Raw genomic sequence first — 19,649 nt, forward strand, 5'->3', positions numbered from 1 at the left:
ATGTCACATAGCTAACATTGGTTATGCAGTGGTATCTCGGTACTCGTCGTTAATTGGTTCCAAGAGGTGCAAGGAGTATTAAAAATGATGAGTACCAAACAAACCATGACTTACCATGTGACCCTTTGTTTTGGCTGGGAAAGACTTTCTGTCTGTCCCTTTTCCTATGTCAGTGATCTTCCCAGCAGGGCCAACTTCCTATTCACCCTTGGAGACTGTCCCCTGCATCCTTTTGCAGCAACCTTACTGGCATGGGCGACATCATGTCTGTTCTCCTTGGCCATCGCCCTCTTCCTATTGCAGCGCATCAAGTACCAAAAAACGACGAATATCGGGACAACATTTTCACATTAAAATGCATCAAGTACCAAATCCAGCAAGTTTTGAAGCCGTCAAGTACCAGAGGTACCTGGAGTCAGAGTACTAGGAAACCATTTATTTCACGGGGATTTACAATGTACAGATATGAGCTGATTTTGAATCTTTGTATTGCTGGTGCAAGAGGAAAAGGCTTTCCCTTAAACAAATTTCTGTTCCTCAATGTTTCTCCAGTCGTCTCAATTACAGCCTCCACCCTAGTACTTGCAATTTCTACTGTTCTGGACAGAATTTGGTGGAGCAATACACTTCCAATGCATATTATCTTCTATAAATTTCCCTAAGGAATTTCTCTGCAAAAACACCGACAATACAAAGATCACTTTTTTAGAAACCACACCTGGTTCTGATTAATCTCTTACATATCTGGTTTCCATTAAACATTTATCAAAACATACCTGATAGATTTTACTTCAGGTAGATGGTTGCTGGAATCATTGGTCACCTGGCATGTATTTTCTTTTTATACACTTAAAGACTCACTGATAGCTGAGCCAGGAATACTTTAAGCAGGCAGATTCTTGAACAGGTGGTTCCTTCCTGTTAATTATACATTTCTTTTCCCACTCTGAACTGCTGGGGTACAAGTAGTCCTCAACTTATAATCATTTGTCTAGTGACCATTCAAAGTTACAATGGCACTGAAAAAAATGACATACAACCAGTCCTTGCACTTACAAACATTGCAACTTCCCCAATCATGCAAGCAAAATCTGAGTACTTGGCAACCAGCATATATTTATAGGTTGCAGCATCCTGGAGTCATGTGACCACCATTTATGGCCTTCCTCACAGGTTCTGACAAATCAATGGGAGAACTCAGATTTGCATAATGACTGCATAAATCGCTTAAGAACTACAGTGATTCACTTAACAAATGTGGCAAAAAGGTTGTAAAATAAGGCACAACAGCCATCTTAATTAGCAATGGAAATTCTGCTCTCAATTGTGGTCCTAGGTCAAAACTACCTATATGTCCCACCACAGAATGGCCATCTTAGCCATTGGAAAATGGAATATTGGAATTACATGAAGGGTTTTTTTCCCTATGGTGGAGAAAGGGCATTCAATCCACCAAAATCAATAGAGGAAAATGGAGAGGATAAAAGTTTGTTAATTTTCTATTGTTATTTCATACAACTAGGAAATCCTGGTATGTTTCTATTGTAGAATGTCTTCAAACGAAACTACACTAAAATTTAAATTTACCAAAAAATGATATAATGGACTGCATATATGGAGTAAATTTCCAGAATGATTTATGTTATTTAAACAATGGCATCATTATGCAAATGAGACCATCTAAATTAATATAAGTCATAAGTGTAATAATATTGTTGTAATGTCATCATATAATTACCAATACACTGAGACAAATAATATGCAAATGATTGTGTAAAAAATCAAAAACTGCCAAGACAAATTGTCAAATTTAACAGCCGGGAATAACAGAACTCCTTTCTCCAAAACACATCAATTAGTATAAAGAGTTCTACTTACAGTATCCATGAAATTCGACTTGAAACCTTCTTGCTGTCTCCTCAGTTCCTCCTGTTCTCTCTGACGCAGCATCTCTTCTTCACGTCTCCTATGCTCTTCTTCATGCCTAGCCATTACATATAAAATATGATTTCCTAAAGTTCTTGCTGCATATTTTCATGCAATACTTTCTCTTACAATGCCACACATGTTTAGCCTTACTAGTTGTTATTTTTAGTTGTTTTTTTTCACTATAGTCTGACATGTCCTACATCAGGGATAGACTTAAGTGACCTTTAGTACATGTCTTAAAGATCCTATGTAGTGTCTCCATTTCCTTGATGCGTATCACAATAAGAGTGCAATAGAAAACTTATTCTGTAGTATTCTAAAATACTACAACTAGAATTATCACTATTTATTTTTATCAATATTTATAAGTCCATTTCACAGATTTGTGACTTTATATTAAAATGAAGATAAAAAAGGTGTGTGTATGTATATGTGTGTATACACTCACACACACACACACACACATATAATTTAAAAAAATTACTGCAACTATAAACATTTATGAACTAAGAAATAAAAGAAAAAGAAAAAAATAAGTGAAGGAAAGAAAAGATTAAAATAAAAAAATATAGTAAAGGAAAAGCAATATACAGTATAAACAAATTACTTCCTCCTTTATCACAAGCATAAACAATTTTAGTAATATCCATTTCTCTTAAAATACAAATTATTTTGTCTTCCAATATACCATGTCTTATCTAGAAACATACCCTTAAAGTCTCATCATTTAATCTGCCATTTCTTACCCAGAAGTCCAATTTAAAAAGTTTTAATTGGCAGCGTATCATCAATTCATCTAGTAAATTGAAAATGGAGATATTATCCTCTGAAGTTTTTCATAGAAGAATTCAGAGGCACTGTTAAAACTGTAAATTTAAAAAGTTACATGTTGAGCTGCAAAATCCAGTATTTAAAAATTTATGTAATACCTTAATTGTATCTGCTTTCTTTTCTGTAGTTCTTGGTTTCGAAGTTCTTCTAAACGTCTCAGTTCTTCCTGACGCCTCATAAGATCTGGAAAAAGTTAAAACAGCTATAGCAATTATTTTTCTGACACAAATACAGGTAGTCCTCTACTTACAACAGTTCATTTAGTAACTGTAGAAAGTTAAAACAGCACTGAAAAAAGTGACTTTTTGTTTTTTAGTTATAACCTTTGTAGCATCTCCATGATCATGTGCTATATTCAGATGCTTGGCAAGTGGTTCATATTTATGAACATTGCTGTGTTCCAAAGTCATGTAATCACTTTTTGTAACCTTCTGACAACAAAGTAAATGGGGAAACCAGATTCACTCACCAAGCAGGTTATTAATTTATCAACTGCAGTGTTTCACTTAACAGCTGAGGCAAAGTCATAAAATGGGGCAAAAATCATTTAACAAATGTCTCAATTAACAACAGAAGTTTGGGCTCAATTGTGGTTGTAAGTTCACGGCTACCTGTAAGTAGTATACATTGTCCTCACTAAAATAAGCATGAACATATGAAAACAGACATAAATAACTTGAACTCTTCTAACAGGTATCAGTAAAAACAATTTAAAGATCTAGAAACAATGTATTTTAATAATTAATTAATTAATCTTAAATTGAAGATTTTTCTCAGGTTCTGGACATATTTTCTAGGGCCCAGATTGCTACACCAAGGTGCAGAAACTACTGAAGACTAAACCAAACTCTGCCTTTAAGCAAACTGCAATGTACCTGAGCTTTCTCAGACAAGAGACAAAAATGTGAAAAGAAAGGTGCTAAAGACTGCAATTTGTTATCTCTAACACAATAGTCATTTTTTTAAAAATAGATGAGCTCATGAAGCAAGCAATTCTGATCAAAATCAAGACTGCAGATGGAGAACTCTGAGTTGCTACACAGTTACAAATCAAATTTTATTTTTTTGCACAGCAACTACTTCATTAATTATACATCATACATTATTTCAACTGTTAATATCCAACTTTAAGAAATACGAGAGTTAGAATTAGAGTAATCTCAAAAATTGTTGAATGATCAACTAACAAATAATTTAATTACAGTCAACTGTAGGGAATTCTGGCTTTTCCTTATTTGTTCAGTAAGTCAATTTTGTTTGCAACATACAAAAATCACAGTATATTAAGAGTTCTGTACTTAATACAGCTCCAGTGCTCTATCTTACTGAGTCAAATAACCAAATGAAGTAGGTTTTGGAGAAATTTCACTTATAAATTCTTCCTCTACAAAGAAAAACAAGTTATGTTCAGGAAATCAGCAAAATCTCATACACTGAATGTGTTTGAGAAAGAGCTTATCTGATTTAGGCCACCATCAAGGGCCAGATATTTGCATTTCAAATATACAGTCCATGAGTCACAAGTCCTTCAATACATGCATAAATTATTTTGAATTGTATTGGGATGCATTAACCCAAATAATAAGACTATTTCCAATATTCTTCAGCCCACATAATTAAAGCAATAATTTATGAAGAATACCTTGTCTCATCAACATTAACTGATGCTCATGTCGAGCTGCTTCCATTTCTGCTTCTAGCTTCTCCTTAGCTTCTCTAATATTTCTATCAACTTGTTCCCGCTGTTGTTTTTCCATTTCATCAAGAGCTTTCCATCGTGAAGCATATTCAAATTCAAATGTTCCAGGTTGGGCAAAACGTGGGGGTTGTTCCCTTTCCCTAAAAGAAGACACATTTCACCTTAATGCTGTAATTTCACATAAATATAACAGCAAATTTGTCTGCAAATTTTGAATTCATTTCTTCAAGGCTTCTGTATAGATTCTTAAATAACGCTATTACTGATTTTGTTGCCTATGGCTAATTTAGTGACAAAAAAACTAAAGCCTGTCTACTTAAGTACAAAGAAAAAAACAAGACTGGAGTAATGTGTAAAATTTAAAGTGGAAGGTTGGAAGTATGCAAAATATTTATTCTACTAGCAGCATAGACATTTTTTTCTTCTCAGCTCTTCAAATAAGCAAGTCTGGAAGCATAAAGAAAGATCAACCATTCCTACTATCTGCTACACCAAATAAATAATCCCTAATGAGCTCAACTGGTACTATTGGTATGAAATACTGATATGGCAGGCAAGATTACAGAAAATTTACTTTGCTGCGTGCTTTATTTTTGAACAGCAGATAGCATAGGAAAATGTTTTTCAACTTGCTAATAACTTCCACATTCTGAACTTATTTATTTTGCTTCTACCATATGAAATGGCAATGTATGCTACAAATTTATAGCATAGAAAACAGATCTAAACTCTATTTGTTTCATTGTCTTGATGGTGCAGTGGTTAGAGTGCAGTACTGCAAATCCCACCAGGCTCAAGGTTGACTCGGCCTTCCATCCTTCCGAGATGGGTAAAATGAGGACCCAGATTGTTGGGGGAAATATGATTCTGTAAACCGCTTAAGAGAGGGCTATAAAACACTGTAAAGTGGTATATAAATCTAAGTGCTATTGCTATTATGACACAAGTATAATTTTTCAATCACGATAAGCCCTTTTCTGTTTCTTATGTAATATACAAACAACCCATTTAAAATAATTTTAAACTCTAGTTTTATCATGGTACACTGTGCAAGATTTGTTTTAATGAGAATTTTGATTACAATGCTATTTCTTCATTACTTCTTTCATTTCTAATATTCTGTTTTAGAAGTGGGTACTTACTTATGGTACTGTTGTGTTTTTTGCATTAATTTCTCAGGCAAACCATCTTCGTCATCAAATTGTTCCATAGGTTCAACAAGAACAGGTCTAGGTGTTCTTAAAATAAGTAACATATACACACTGTTAATCAGAAATATGTAAACTCAAACTCTAGTTTCACACTGCCAATCCACTATGTAAACAGCACAAGTGAACATGGGAGATACTGGTAGTCCTTGACTTGCAACCACAATGGAGCTCAAAATTTCTGTTGCTAAGTGAAATATTTGTTACATGAATTTTGCCCCATTTTATGACCTTTCTGGCCACAGTTAAGTGAATCACTGCAATTGTTAGTTTAGTAACATGGTTGTTAGCTGAATCTTTCCAGAGACTTTGCTTGTCAGAAGGTCACAAAAGGTGATTACATGCCCCAGGGACACTGCAACTGTCATAAATATGAATCAGTTGCCAAACATCACATGACCATGGTGATGCTACAACAGTCATAAGTGTGAAAAATAGTGATGTCACTTTTTTCAGTGCCATTGTAACTTTGGTCACTAAATGAACTGTTGTAAATTAAGGACTATATGTATGTGCCAAATTAAGTTGTTGACAACATAGGATGACTTTAAAAAACTTTATTTTACTTTGACTTAAGGTATCTTTCTTGTCAACAAAAGATGGGCACAAAGTGATAAGATTAATTCCACCTCTTATAATCAGAAAGAATCTTAACATTTGAATCTAGTGAAATAAACCAAAGCTCTTCAGTTCTCCAACTTCGAGAAATTAACTTTTTTTCAGAGAAATTGCACAAACACATACAAGCAAAAACTTGCTATTACATGATTTAAAAAAAATCCACAGTATATAGAAAAATAATTCTACTTGATTTCCTAATTGTTTTCTTACTATTGAAAAGTACACTTAGCTGACCAAATCCAGATTGCTACCCTATGAATTTCTACATATGGAAACCCATTGCCAGAGCTTTGAAGGCTGCTGCTGATTTAAAATGAATCTATGATGTCTGCCAGTTGTTGTTCTGTGATCCACTTGCTTATGGAAGATTGAGTTATGGGAGACAAATAAGGTATCACCCTTCTGCTCCTCTGGAGTACATTTTGGGGGAAATTCTACAATGTTTGTACACATCAAATTTGTACCAAACATATCCCAAGGGGTAGTGGGGAATAGAAAAAAAACCTGCTTGCTCTATCTCCTACCCCTTGTAAAATTTGAATGCCCTTAAGCACAAGGAAGAGGTAAAGACGTAGAAACACTATTTCTTTTCTCATTGAGAAGGCTCTTAGTTCCCCAGTTCCACTTGAGATCACAAATGTTAGGAAGATCATCTTCCAAGTGAAGCAGCTTACAAGAATTTGCCTAATGCATTCAAAGGGTGTAGTAGTCACGTGCCAGTCACATGAAGGCATAGTGTGTGATTAAGAGAAAGAGCACACTGGTACCCTGAGGAAATAGCAACATATAAGAATTTTCATTTATAGATCAGCAGACACAAATGTAATTTTTATTGAAATTTTTAATTACACAACTAATACAAACTAAACTCATAAAGTAAAAAGAGCAAAAAGTGCAAAGAAAATGAAATAAAGAAACACACACAGAGGTAGTCCAACGTATAGCTACAATTGATCTCAGAACTTTGGTTGCAAGTCATTGCAGTTGTTAATTCAAATCAACATGTGTACAAAAGCCGTTAGATAAATCACCATTGTCATTAAGCGTATCACGTAGCTGCAAGTCTTAATCCAATTTACCCAATAGGCACTTTTTGCTAGAAAATGTCAAGTCACAAAATCTGATTACATGACTACAGGATGCTGAAACCAGTTGTAAATGTGAGCCAGTTGCCAAGTGCCCAAAATACATAATGTTTTTGAGTCCATCCTAAATTCAATCATTAAGCCTCTTTTGTATATTCAATAAAAAGATATTACCGGTAATCAGTCAAGCCAATTTTTTGGTATATCATTTGCATTTCCCTTTTCATTCTTTTGGCTGTTGTTTGTATTTCACTTTCTCTATCTTATAAGCCACATTTTTAATCCAATATTTCTGATTCCACTATTCCTGCATCAAGCAAGATTTGTTCCATTCCTTAATATCCTTTAAACAGTTTATCCATAGAAACAGACATTGTCGCCAATATTATTGTTACTGTATTATATATTAATGTTGTTGATATTGTTGCTATTCATTTCTGTTCCCATTCTTCAAAGAGTTCCTTAATATTTCAAATGTTATAGTATTTTGTGTCACTTCAGAAATCCCAATCTTCTACTGGTAATCAAAACCAAATGCAAAGGTTTTTTCTTTTTGCCTGGAATCTTTACTTCAGTATATTTTTCAATTTAAATCATAAAGTATGTAATCTACCTACAGCAGATGAAATAACTCGATATCTACAAAATCTGTTTAGTTTATAAAGTTAGTTCCAAAATCTTGTAGTAAGTTTCAATATTCCAACTTTGCTCGATCCTTAATTCATTTATAATTTTTTTGGTTCAAATTCTTATTTAACCTTTTCCCATTGATTTCAAATTCTTTTTCTCCTAATTTTTTTTCTTTTATTCTTGAAATCAGAAGAACTGATTCATCTTCCTGATGTCTTTTATTTCAAATAGGTTAAGCAGCTCCCACCTTCAGATTTTTATTTTTATTTTGAATACCTGGGGATGCATGACCCAATTCTTCTGTGATTGACTTTATTAACTCGGTCACTCTGCTTCAATTTTCAACAATTCCTTTGTCTACTCCCTAAATTTATCATAATGATTAATTATGACACTTTGTTATGAAGGTCTTTCATCTTAATCTGCCGTGGCTGTTTTACTCCTTTACACGTAGAGCTCAACTTACAACAGTTCATTTAGTGATCGTTCAGTTACAATGGCACTGAAAAAAGTGACATAACCGGTTTTCATACCTATAGCCATTGCAGCGCCCCATGGTTCTGTGATCAAAATTCGAATACGTGGCAACTGACACATATTTGATAGCTGCAGTGTCCCAGGGTCCTATGAACAGCTTTTGTGACTTTTTGACAAGCAAATTCAATGGGGAAGCCAGATTCACTTAGCAACCGTGTTACTAATTTAGCAGCTACAGTGATTCACTTAAATAACTGTGTCAAGAAAGATCGTAAAATGGGGCAAAATTCATAGATCGTTTCACATAGCAACAGAAATGTTGGGCTGAATTGTGGTTGTAAATCAAGGACTATTTCTACTGTGATATTGTCAGTCTGAACATGTCAAATCTTTACACATCATGGAGAAAATGTTTGTGGCCACTTAGAATCAACATCAACATGATAACACATAATCAATCATTTACTAGATATGCTAATGCTTTCAATGCCAAGCAGGCCATCCTCAATTGTGGTTGATTGAGGACTATCAACTCACCCTGTGACCACAACCCATGAACCAAACAGTTCTGCAAATTTGTCTCCCCTCCCATCTGGCTGGTATCTGTAGTTAATTGATCCTTAATTAGCTTTTATTAGTTTCTGAATGATACTTCCTTTGCTGGTTGGCTTCAAGGATTTGGTCACCCTGCTAGGGATTCTTGGGCTTAAGTATCCAATTTTGAAATGGTAAGAGGAAGCACTGAAGTGTTTTGGAATAAAAGCAGACTCAAAGTACTGAGGATGCTATCATTATTCTCTATAACCTTGTCAATATCTACAAGGGTGATCTTATAGATAACAAAATCTTGCCATATTCTGAACCTTGATAATTTGTTCCTATGGCAGATTATTTCTTTCATCTATGTTGATTTCTAGATGGAGGATCTGCCTTGAGGGTGCTATTGGTACATATTTTAAACACATAAAATCACAATAAATGTAGCAAAGAATAAACTTACGTTGTAAGCAAGAATGCACCATCACCACATCTTTCTAGAGCTTTACGTGCTGGAGGCTTTGCAGCAAATTCCACAAAACCTTTGCCTGTTGCTCTACCACGATCATCTACGACAACAACCGCTCTTTCCACAGGCCCAAACTGAGAGAAAGCTTGTTCCAAAAGCTCATTGGAAACAACTGGTGAAAGATTCTTAATTGTTAAAGCAGCTCCATGGGTGGCAAATCGAATTCGGAGTGGCCTGCTCTTTAAAACTGTTCCATCAAGTTCTGCCTTTGCTATTTCAGCCAGCGTCCTGGACTCCTTTTCAAAAAAAATTACAAGATACATACGCAATTATATTATGTGTAGATATTACATATAATTAAGAATTTAATGTTACATGTATTTTAGCGTCATTCAGAACCTGTAAAGGTATTTCAACATATTCCTCTATTACCACTTCTAGCTACAAGACAGATGATCATTTTTGCAGATTAAAAACTGCAGTGGCTGGTGGGAATCTTGCCAATAGTTGCATAGACAATCTCCAGATTCTCTACCAATTGCAGCAGCTTGACTAAAAAGGCTAAAAAAACATTTTTTTCCTAACAAAAAATTAAAAAAACTTTGTTTGATTTAAAAAATTTTTCCTACTTTAGCGCAAATAAGTCTCATTACATTCCTTGAAGGAGTTTTAAACAAGGAATTATGCTTAAACAGGCATTCTTCTCTTTCTCACTGGTATTTAGCTTGAGAAGCCTCAAGCCTACTGAATTTGGTTGAGAGTTAGAGTTTATTAGATCCCTGCTTATTAACTTTAAACTTTACTGATAACAAACATTTATACAAACTAATAGTAAGGTTCTTTGAATCAACAGATGTTCCTTCTCAATAGAAAAGTAAAAGCAGAGAATAAATATCTTTTTTCTGTGGCTTAATTAACACCTATCAAATTATAGCTAAGAACAAGCTATGATTCATAGCTGTCAAAATAACTGTTCTACAACAGGCTGGCCAAAGAGGTAAGCCATAGCACATTTGTGTTTTACCTTTACCTATGCCTTGGATAATTAAACTTAAAGCTAATATTAATCACACTAGCATTCTATAACACAAAATGAGAATACAAAACAATTCTCACCGGGGAAAAAAACAGTGTGCCCTACAAAACTAGTCATCAACCAGATTTTTCTTCAAATGTATCTGCATAAAAATGCATAAAAGCTGAGAAAATTATGAACTGAAGTACACGAAACAATTGTGCACTGCAATAACAGTTTCAGCAAAACAAAACAAAAATCAGCATCACCATAACCCAATTGGCCTGAAAGTCTATTTAAATAAGCGAGCTCCATTTTGAATTTAAATGGGTATAGGGAAAACTATGGACCAATTTTCACCTATACCGCACTGCTCCAACTGCATTATCAGAAAAACTTTATTTATTGCACAACCTGGAATGTGGCCTGTTTCTTAGTTTTACTAAGTTTCACTAAGATAATCTCTTCCACCATTAAGATCCAGGTATTTCAATACACCCAAAAAGGAAATTTATTAATAACATTTATATGGCTACTCGTTTCACAAGTTATAGATGTTTAAAGTTAATAAAGATACCTAAGCTACTATGGTCAAACACTTCCACTTCTGTGAGGCTGTGTTAAGGAGAAAGTAAAGGAACATTTCCAAAATAACACATCCTAAACAGAAACTCTAAAGAAAGAGCAAAGTATAAATATAAACTGTCTTCTTAGAAAAATATTAATTTTAAAAAATGTCTAAGTAGATAAGTGTTCAAGTGTTATGAGAACCAGCTCTATTGATAATGCTATGCTCTACTTTAAATAAATGAAGCAATTGTAAATAACATAAGTCTTCTAAAACAGATTCCTCTCCATAAACAATGTAATATTTATCAGTAGAAGCTAAAGATGTTTTGGAATGTACTATGACAGTCACTGCTTTATGGCCTCTTCCTGATATTTTTATTACTGGTTTGATCCACACCTACTCAAAGATGGAAGGGAAAAGCTCCTGGAGATGTTATGATGAAGGTACAAACTGTTTTATTATTTTGTAAGAATATATATAGGTAGTCCTCCACTTATGACCACAATTGAGCCCCAAATTTCTGTTGCTAAGTGAGAAATCTGCTAAGTGAGTTTTGCCCCATATTATGACCTTTCTTGCCAATTATTAAATGAATCACTGCAGTTGTGAACATTCACAGCTGTTAAGTGAATCTGACTTCCCGAAGGACTTTGCTTGTAGGTCACAAAAGGGAATTACATGCCCCTGGGGCATTGCAACTGTCATAAATACGAACTACTTGCCACACATCCGAATTCTGACCATGGGGATGCTCCAATGGTCATAAGTGTGAATCATAACTCACTTTTTTAAGTGCCATGGTTAACTTCTTACGGCCAGTAAATGATCTGTTGTAAGTTGAGGACTACCTGTATAATAAGCATGTCCCCTCTTTGCAATAACAAGCACAACTCAATTATTAAGGCAGCAACCAACACGTGGACTGGAACTGAAGGGAAAGCGCAACACGAGGGCCTCTTTTGGGAATGGCAATACTGAATTCCAGTAACGTTTTAACTTTCATTTTACTCCGGGGAAGAGCCCTATAAAGGGAATTCTGTTCAAACCGGGCAAATTTTGTAAATCAGTGGTTACCAATCCTTTTTTAAGGCATGCCCCACCTAAGCATCTTTCAAATCCTGATTGCCCCCACCCCACAGAATGCTTACTTTAGTCAAAAACTGAGCTCCACTCAAGCGGAGGAAGCCTAAAAGGCCATTAACTTGGTTGAAACAAGGTTCAAAATGCCGTTAAAAATCAAATCGCCCCCCACTTTGGGAATCACTGCTGTAAAACGTTTTTTGATAGCGGCGCACGTGCGGTAAATACTCGCGAGTTTCAAGACCTCAGCAAAAGGGAAAAAAAGCCAAGGGGGGGGGGGGAGGACAAAGCGACCGGGGAGGCCTGGCGCGCGCCGGGCGTCTGAAGCGGGGGGGGGGGGCTGCGCGTGCCTGTGGCGAGGAGGGGGTGGGGGCTCCTGGCCCCGCCGCTGGCTGCAAAAATCCCCCCACCCAGGGAGCGGGAGCATGCAGTTATTTCCTTTGGGGAGGGGGCGGTGAATCCCCTTCGCGCCCCTCACGGAAGAATTGCGGCCGCAGCTTCCTCACCAGGCGGATGAAGCCGAAGCCGCGGTCGCGGTTAATGAAGACCTCGCTGGGCTCCCCGTAGCGCTCGAAAAGGCGCTTAAAGTCCTCCTCGGTGATGTCGGTGGGAAGGTTGCCGACGAAGAGGCGGCACCTTTGCGTATAGCTCTTCTCGCCGGGCTTGAGGAAGCTCTTAATATCGACCGTGAAGCCTCTGCCGCTGCCTTCTTCTTCCTCCTTCGCCATCGCCATCGCGGCGGCCAAAGCTTCGTTCTCGGACGGCTTCTCCAAACCCCTCAGCGCCTTCATCGGGCCGCCGCCCACCATGCTCATCGGAGGTGCCGACGCCGGAGAACTGTTCTCGATCCTCACTTGTTTCAGGTTCCTGTTGGCGGACATAGCTTGGGGTTTTCTAACCGTTACGGATCGCCAAGGCGGACGGAACGGAGGAGAAAGAAAGCGCACGAAGAGCGCTCCGCTCGGTCACTGCTTCTTTCGAGTACCGTAAAGAAGAAGAAGGGGAGGGGGGAGAAAAGGAAGTCCAAAATGGCGGAAAGATCACTACCCACTGAAGACTAGTAACATCGCCCCGCCTCTCGCTTTCTTGGTGCGCATGTGCACAAGATTTGAAAGGCTACCGGGCATCGTGTTCGAGTTAGAATCGGGATGCGCCTGCGCAATACGCTACCGCTAGAGTGGCAGAAAGAACCCCCGCCTCTTTAGTTGTGGCATGCTTAACCACGTATTGCTGGCAAAATCACCATCAGCTGAGTTCACAAATTCATAAACTACGGTTCATAAAGCACAGTAAATTTGCTTATACAAACATAATAGCCAGAATAAAGCAAAATATATTAATGGGAACCTAGAAAATATGAGATCTTTCTATCATTGCACAAGGTATAATTTGTAGATATAAATAAATATAATTTATTTATAAATTATAAATTTATGGTTAATAAAAAAAACAAAGTCCTGAGGGCTGTTTAAGATGTGGAAAGTTATCACCCAGCCCTCTCCCAGAAAAATAAAATATCCTAGGAAATATTGAAAAGGCAGAATATTTCTCTGGATGTGAAAAGGAAGAAACATATTATAAAGAGAGAATAGCTCCCTGTAGCTTCCTGCCCAGCCCCACTTTGTCAATGGGCCATTAAGAAAGCCAAGCTACTCCCTTTACATAATAAAGAGTTCTTCCCTTCAGCTCCAGGGGGATGGGATTAAGGCATGATAATATTGGCCCTTTACCCAACTCGCCACATGGCATCTGAGAAATCAACCAAACCTGGATTCAAAACGCAGCCTAGATAGTTCTCCCTGCATGGCCCCATGGGAGTCTGACAATCAATCAGAATACAAGCTCAAGATCAAAGGCCAGAGAGGGCATAAAACCAGGGACTCAGCATCTCAGTCTTCCCTTCTCTTCTTCTTCTCCACCAACATTGAAGCATGTGATCACCTTTTCTGTTCAGGACTCAAGCCATGTGGTCCTGTCCACCATTAAAACCATCTTTCCAAGCAGCCTCCATGTCTCCAGTGTCTTTTTCCCCACTTGGAGCCAAACCCAGAAGGACAGTTCTTTCAACAAAGAATTAATAATTGTTAATTATTTCGAAGTATGATCTAAAGTCCCAGTGCTTTTTCAAGAGGCAACTGGACTTTCTTGTTTTCTTTGAAGACGTTTCGCTTCTCATTCAAGAAGCTTCTTCATCTCAGACTGGATGCTTTAAGTATTTTGTCAGCAGAAGTGTCCGATGTGGGGAATTGTATTCCAGAAGAATGTGATGAATTATTAATTTATTAGATGGTGGCTGTATGCTGTTCAGTCTGTCAAAAAGGGGCAATGGGGAACGTCCTCAGTTTCAAAAAATTGCAATGATTGTCTGTGGAGATTCTCAGTCATCCAGGGCACACTTGTCCCCAAGGTGCTTGCCTTTCTATTTCCCACATTATACAAATGCAAATGTTCCTGATAACTGATTTATTCAGGTTGAATAATTTAAAAAAAAGGAAAATAGGAGAGCAGTTTCTGCCCTCTACTGAATTTGTCTTATTTTGTCTTATGAATAAGGTGACCAACCCTCCTCCTTTAGGGAGGACAGTCCTTCTTTTGTAAGTTCTGTCCTCCCTCGAAAAGTGTCCTCCTATATGTCCTCCTTTTTGATATTTGAAGACTAATCTGTTGCACGTTATGTGACGTATTTGTATTTGACATGACAATTCGTCAAGACTCAAGAATTTTTATCTAAAGAAATGCTAGACATTAAAATAGACGACTATTGTCTCTTTGAAGAAATTAGAAGACTGAATGTATATTTAAATTCTGAAAAATTAATACAATGGGAAAATCAACATGTTGAAATTGATAAAAGATGGGTGGATATTTTCAGCCATTTCAAAAATGAACATATTCCATGTGAACATTTATTTATACTTGTTCAATTTACGTTGTGCTGCCCTGGAACTAATGCAGCAGTTGAAAGAGTTTTTTTCAATTGCCAATGATTTTTTGACAAGTGAGAAATCGAGATTGAATGTTGATACTCTAGCTGCAGCACTTGCCGTAAAATTCAATATGAAGGATATTTCTTGTTCAGATATTTCCAATATATTGTTAGAAGATGATACATTGACTAAAAATATTAATTCAATGGAAAAGTACTCATTTAAAAAATAATTAACAGGCATGTAAGCATAATTACAATATAAAATGTTGCAAATGTTTTTATTATGCATATATCATATTTTAGTGTATTATTGTTGCAATGAATAAAATATTTCTTTTATTTACGATATTTTTTTTCCAATTTATTTGTCCTCCTTTTCATTGTAAAAAAGTTGGTCACCTTAGCATTTTGGACAATAGAACGTGTTTTGTCCTCCTTTTCACTGTAAAAAAGTTGGTCACCTTACTTATGAAGCATATTTTCTTTGCTCCAAGTTTAGGATTTGTTAACAGATGGCAGGTTCATATTACTAACTATGTCAGTTTTATCTGAAATTTAACTCAGATTTTCACTTTAAGAGGATTAACACATTTTGCCATGTGTTCCTTTTTATATTCTATCAATGGTAGCCTGGATAACAAAGTCTGCAAAGTTTAAAATATACTTCAAATTAAATGATGTGCTAAGGTGCTTTGATATTTTGACTGGAATCAGACACTTACATGGATATAGATAGTCCTCAACTTACAGCGGTTCATTTAGTGACCACCCAAAGTTACAAAGGCACTGAAAAAACTGACTTGTGACTGTTTTCACACTAATGACAGCTGCAGCATCCTCGTGGTCAAAATTCAGATACTTGCCAATTAACTCATATTTACAACAGTTGCAGTGTCCTGGGCTCACATGACAAGCAAGTCAATGGGAAAGCCAGATTCATTTAATAACCATGTTATTCACTTAACAACTGCAGTGGTTCACTTAACAACTGTGGCAAGCAAGGTCATAAAATGGAGCAAAACTACTTAATAACTCATGCCTAACATAAATTTTGGGCTCAATTGTGGTCGTAAATCAAGGACTACCTGTCCTTCATTTTGTGAATTTTAATGAGAGCCTTCTGAAACAGTAGATATACAGAAAAAAACAATTAATAGTCAATGTAAATGTTCATTTATAGGAAACAAATGAACAGAGTAAATTATTTCTGTTTGCAATAGTTCTTTGAAATTGTTACAAATATTGAACCACTGCAGAGCTAGTTTTCTGTCAGTCTCTGGTCACAACATTTTCATCAACTAATCAATACATAATCTTATTTTATGTGTCTTTCTGTTTAAAGATACCTTATACGTATAATGTGTGGGTGGGTGTTTTATTACAAATAAAGTCCTAAATTAAATGAACAAAGTTTAAGCATTTAAAGTTTTATTTTAGAAAACACACTTTTCATGATCATTTTAACCAATGAGACAACTAAGAGATGGCAGATATGCAACTCAAAATTTTCATCACTGAACACATGTCTGTGAATAACGGAAACATGTTGTGAGTATTGATTTGGGGGTTACAAATAAATTATAACAAATAGACAAATTCACAAATATGAGTCCAATAACAATGATTGCCTGTTACAGATAGTCCTTCCTTAACAACTGGTTGCTTAATAGCTGTTCTTAATTACAACATAGAATATAGAATCATAGGGCTGGAAGGGACCTCAGAGGTTTTCTAGTCCAATCCCGTGCTCAAGGTAGGAGACCTTATACCATTCCGGTTAAAAGGTGGTCCAAAATGTCCATTCATTTTTTTAAACTTTCAGTAATGGAGCACCCACAACTCCATACCACAAAAAAGTTACTTAAAACCTATTTTTGAAATTACAACTGCCATGCCTCCCCACATTCATGTGGTCACATTCTGAGTACTTGGCAACAGCTTGCATTTGCAATTGGTTCCACGTTCCATGGTCAGATGATTGCAAGTTGCTAGTTTTTTCCTGGTTTCCCACAATAATGATTTGTTTAATGATTGTGGTGAATCACTTTATGACCAGCATAAAAACTGTTGTAAAGTCAAATCATGTGGTGACCTGATTAACAATCAACGATGATCAAAATTCCAGAATCAGTTGTATCAGTTGTAACAATTTTGGAATTGTTAATTGTCGTTCATTGAGGACTATTTGCTTGGCTATTTTAAATTATACACCTTAGAGGATGATAAAAATAATTAGGCAGTTTCTATTCATAAATATCTATTCTAAAAGACATAAGAAGGGTACTGGAATGGAGATAAGCAACCCACGATGAAGTAGTGGTTCAGTTGCCATGAAGACAAAAACATATTATTTCTTGTAGTTTACATATCTCTTTCTAGGCTGCCATTTCTTCTGACCTTTCCTATTTTCCTTTACTTTTTAAACTAATTAAATGTACTCATAATGATTAATGAGCATATCTATGTAGTTTCCTAGGCAACCATACAGAAGTGGTTTGCTACTGCCTTCTAGCATATTTTTAAAACTTTTATGTGTAGCCTACTACTCTTACATTGTGGGGTGATCACCATCCAGGATGACCATCCCAAGGTTAACTGGCAGTGGACGTATGATCAGGGTTTAATCTGCAGTTTTGTCCTTCTCTGCTGCCAAGATACTTCCACAGAACACCTTTTGCGACAGCTAGAAGAGGATCCTTCATGTGAAACGGGATAGTAGCAAATTGTGTTTCTTCTTCCCAAAGAGTTCCTCAGAGGGCTCTCAGATGGCACTTAATTGAGAGAGAGGAGGATCATTCATCTCACAACGTTTAAAAAAAAACACCATGAAAACTAATGTTGTGAGAAGTTGGCTCAAACATTTCCTTATTTTTTCTGTGCCTATTTTTTAACCTCAAAAAATCACCATTATTAAAATAATCTAGAATTTTAAAAGGTGTTATTAGCTCCTAGAATGCGGGAAAATAACCAAAGAAGTAGACATTCGCCTGGTAGATTATGAAATAATACAATCACAAAATCAACTGAACATTGTCAAATCCACATGCATTTTGCCTAATAGTTGCAGAGAGAGCAGACCTTATTCCACCAAAAATGTTAAAATGTGTTTCTGGACACCACTGTCAATCCCTAGATTAAAAAAATAATGATTACATGCAGAAGTGAGGAATTCTGTTATCAGTAGCCATCTTAACTGTCATTCAGAAATAGGCTTATCTGCTATGTGATTTTGTCAATGTATTTTGATCATACATTCCCTGATTTCACAGAATTATTAGTGTATTTCATTAAGTGTTTATTTTTAGCTGGAAAAACTACCTGCGTATAAAAGACTCTTTCAGACTTACAACTTTAAAAGATATGGCACAAAATTGGGGGGGGGGGGGGCAGGGAAAAGAAATAAAGTCAAGAAAAACCAGAGAGTAAGAATATAATTAAAGGATGTTGCAAGGATTCGTGTCCTACAACAGTCCTTTTTATTCACCATCTAGCTCCGTGATGGCGAACCTATGGCACGCGTGCCACAGGTGGCACACAGAGCCATTTCTTAGGGCACGCGGGGCATTGCTCTGTCAGCTCCAGCATGCATGCGTGTGCTGGCCAGCTGATTTCGGCCTTCATTTTCTGCCATTTTTCACCCTCTGGAGTCTTCCCGAAAGCCCCTGGAGGGCTAAAATCACTCCAATGCACAAACCAGAAGTCCATTCCCAAACATCCGGTTTGCGCATTGGGCCGTTTTATGCCCTCTGGAGGCTTCCCTCAAGGAGGGCCTCCGAGGGGTGGGGAGGCCATTTTTGCCCTCCTCAGGCTCCTAGAAAGCTGTGCGGCATGCGTGGGGCAGCGGGTTGTGTGTGTCACACGTGCATGTGCAAGGGGCATTAAGTTATGAGGGTGGCACGCACAGGCATACGAGGGCACGCAATAGCGCTCGCTCGCTCATACTTTTGGCACCTGAGGCGAAAAAGGTTCGCCATCACTGATCTAGCTGATAACCTGGATTGCCCGGGTATTTATTTATAGGGGAGAAATGTCCGGACCAAACATAATTTCCTTGTACCTATTTAATTAACCACCTCATCCACACCTGTAACAGTTCTCAATTGTGCACTATGGAAAAATCTGTCCTCAAATAGAATAGGATACAGGTAGTCCTCAACAACCAGAAACCGAGTGATGAGAATCACTTGCAACCCCCCCCCCCAAACATACTTACAACGCAGTTCTGAGGTTCCAATCCAATAGCTTCCCCCCTCCATGGTCACATGACTGCATTTCAGGCATTCAGCAAAAAGCCCACATGTACAGCTGTTTGCAGGATCCCACAATCATTAGATCTCAATTTATGATACTTTTTCCCAAAAACTGGCATTTCCAATTTTTGGCAAAAATGCCCCATAACAAACAATGGTTTCGCTAACGAGTGTGGATTCATTTAATTACCATGGTGATTTGCTTAACAACTGCTGCAAAATCAGGTTAGTGACTTGACGATCTGCTTTACTGCAGTCATGATCCATGACCGTAATGAGCATGCTCCATCATGGTTCAAAGTTATGGAGTACCTGTAT

At 36.9% G+C, this 19,649-nt stretch overlaps 1 protein-coding gene across 7 annotated transcripts in view; it reads right to left on the reverse strand.

Annotated features, from left to right (window-relative positions):
• Positions 1 to 13,232, reverse strand: part of PSPC1 (paraspeckle component 1) — a 54,689-nt gene extending 41,457 nt beyond the window's left edge. For all 7 annotated transcript variants that reach the window (XR_014175191.1, XR_014175192.1, XR_014175193.1 and 4 more), the window contains exons 1-6: positions 12,659 to 13,232; positions 9,481 to 9,782; positions 5,602 to 5,697; positions 4,403 to 4,599; positions 2,859 to 2,943; positions 1,879 to 1,984 (exon numbers count right to left, since the gene is read on the reverse strand). Coding sequence is in view for 1 of the 7 variants with exons in the window: in XM_081950733.1 (XP_081806859.1) it covers positions 1,879 to 1,984; positions 2,859 to 2,943; positions 4,403 to 4,599; positions 5,602 to 5,697; positions 9,481 to 9,782; positions 12,659 to 13,033 (1,161 nt within the window). In the remaining 6 variants the exon portion in view is untranslated. The remainder of the gene's footprint in view (positions 1 to 1,878; positions 1,985 to 2,858; positions 2,944 to 4,402; positions 4,600 to 5,601; positions 5,698 to 9,480; positions 9,783 to 12,658) is intronic.
• Between the last annotated feature and the right edge of the window lie 6,417 nt (positions 13,233 to 19,649).

This window comes from Natrix helvetica, assembly GCF_964273705.1.
Source record: "Natrix helvetica genome assembly, chromosome: 4".
NCBI classification, from domain to species: Eukaryota; Metazoa; Chordata; class Lepidosauria; order Squamata; family Natricidae; genus Natrix; species Natrix helvetica.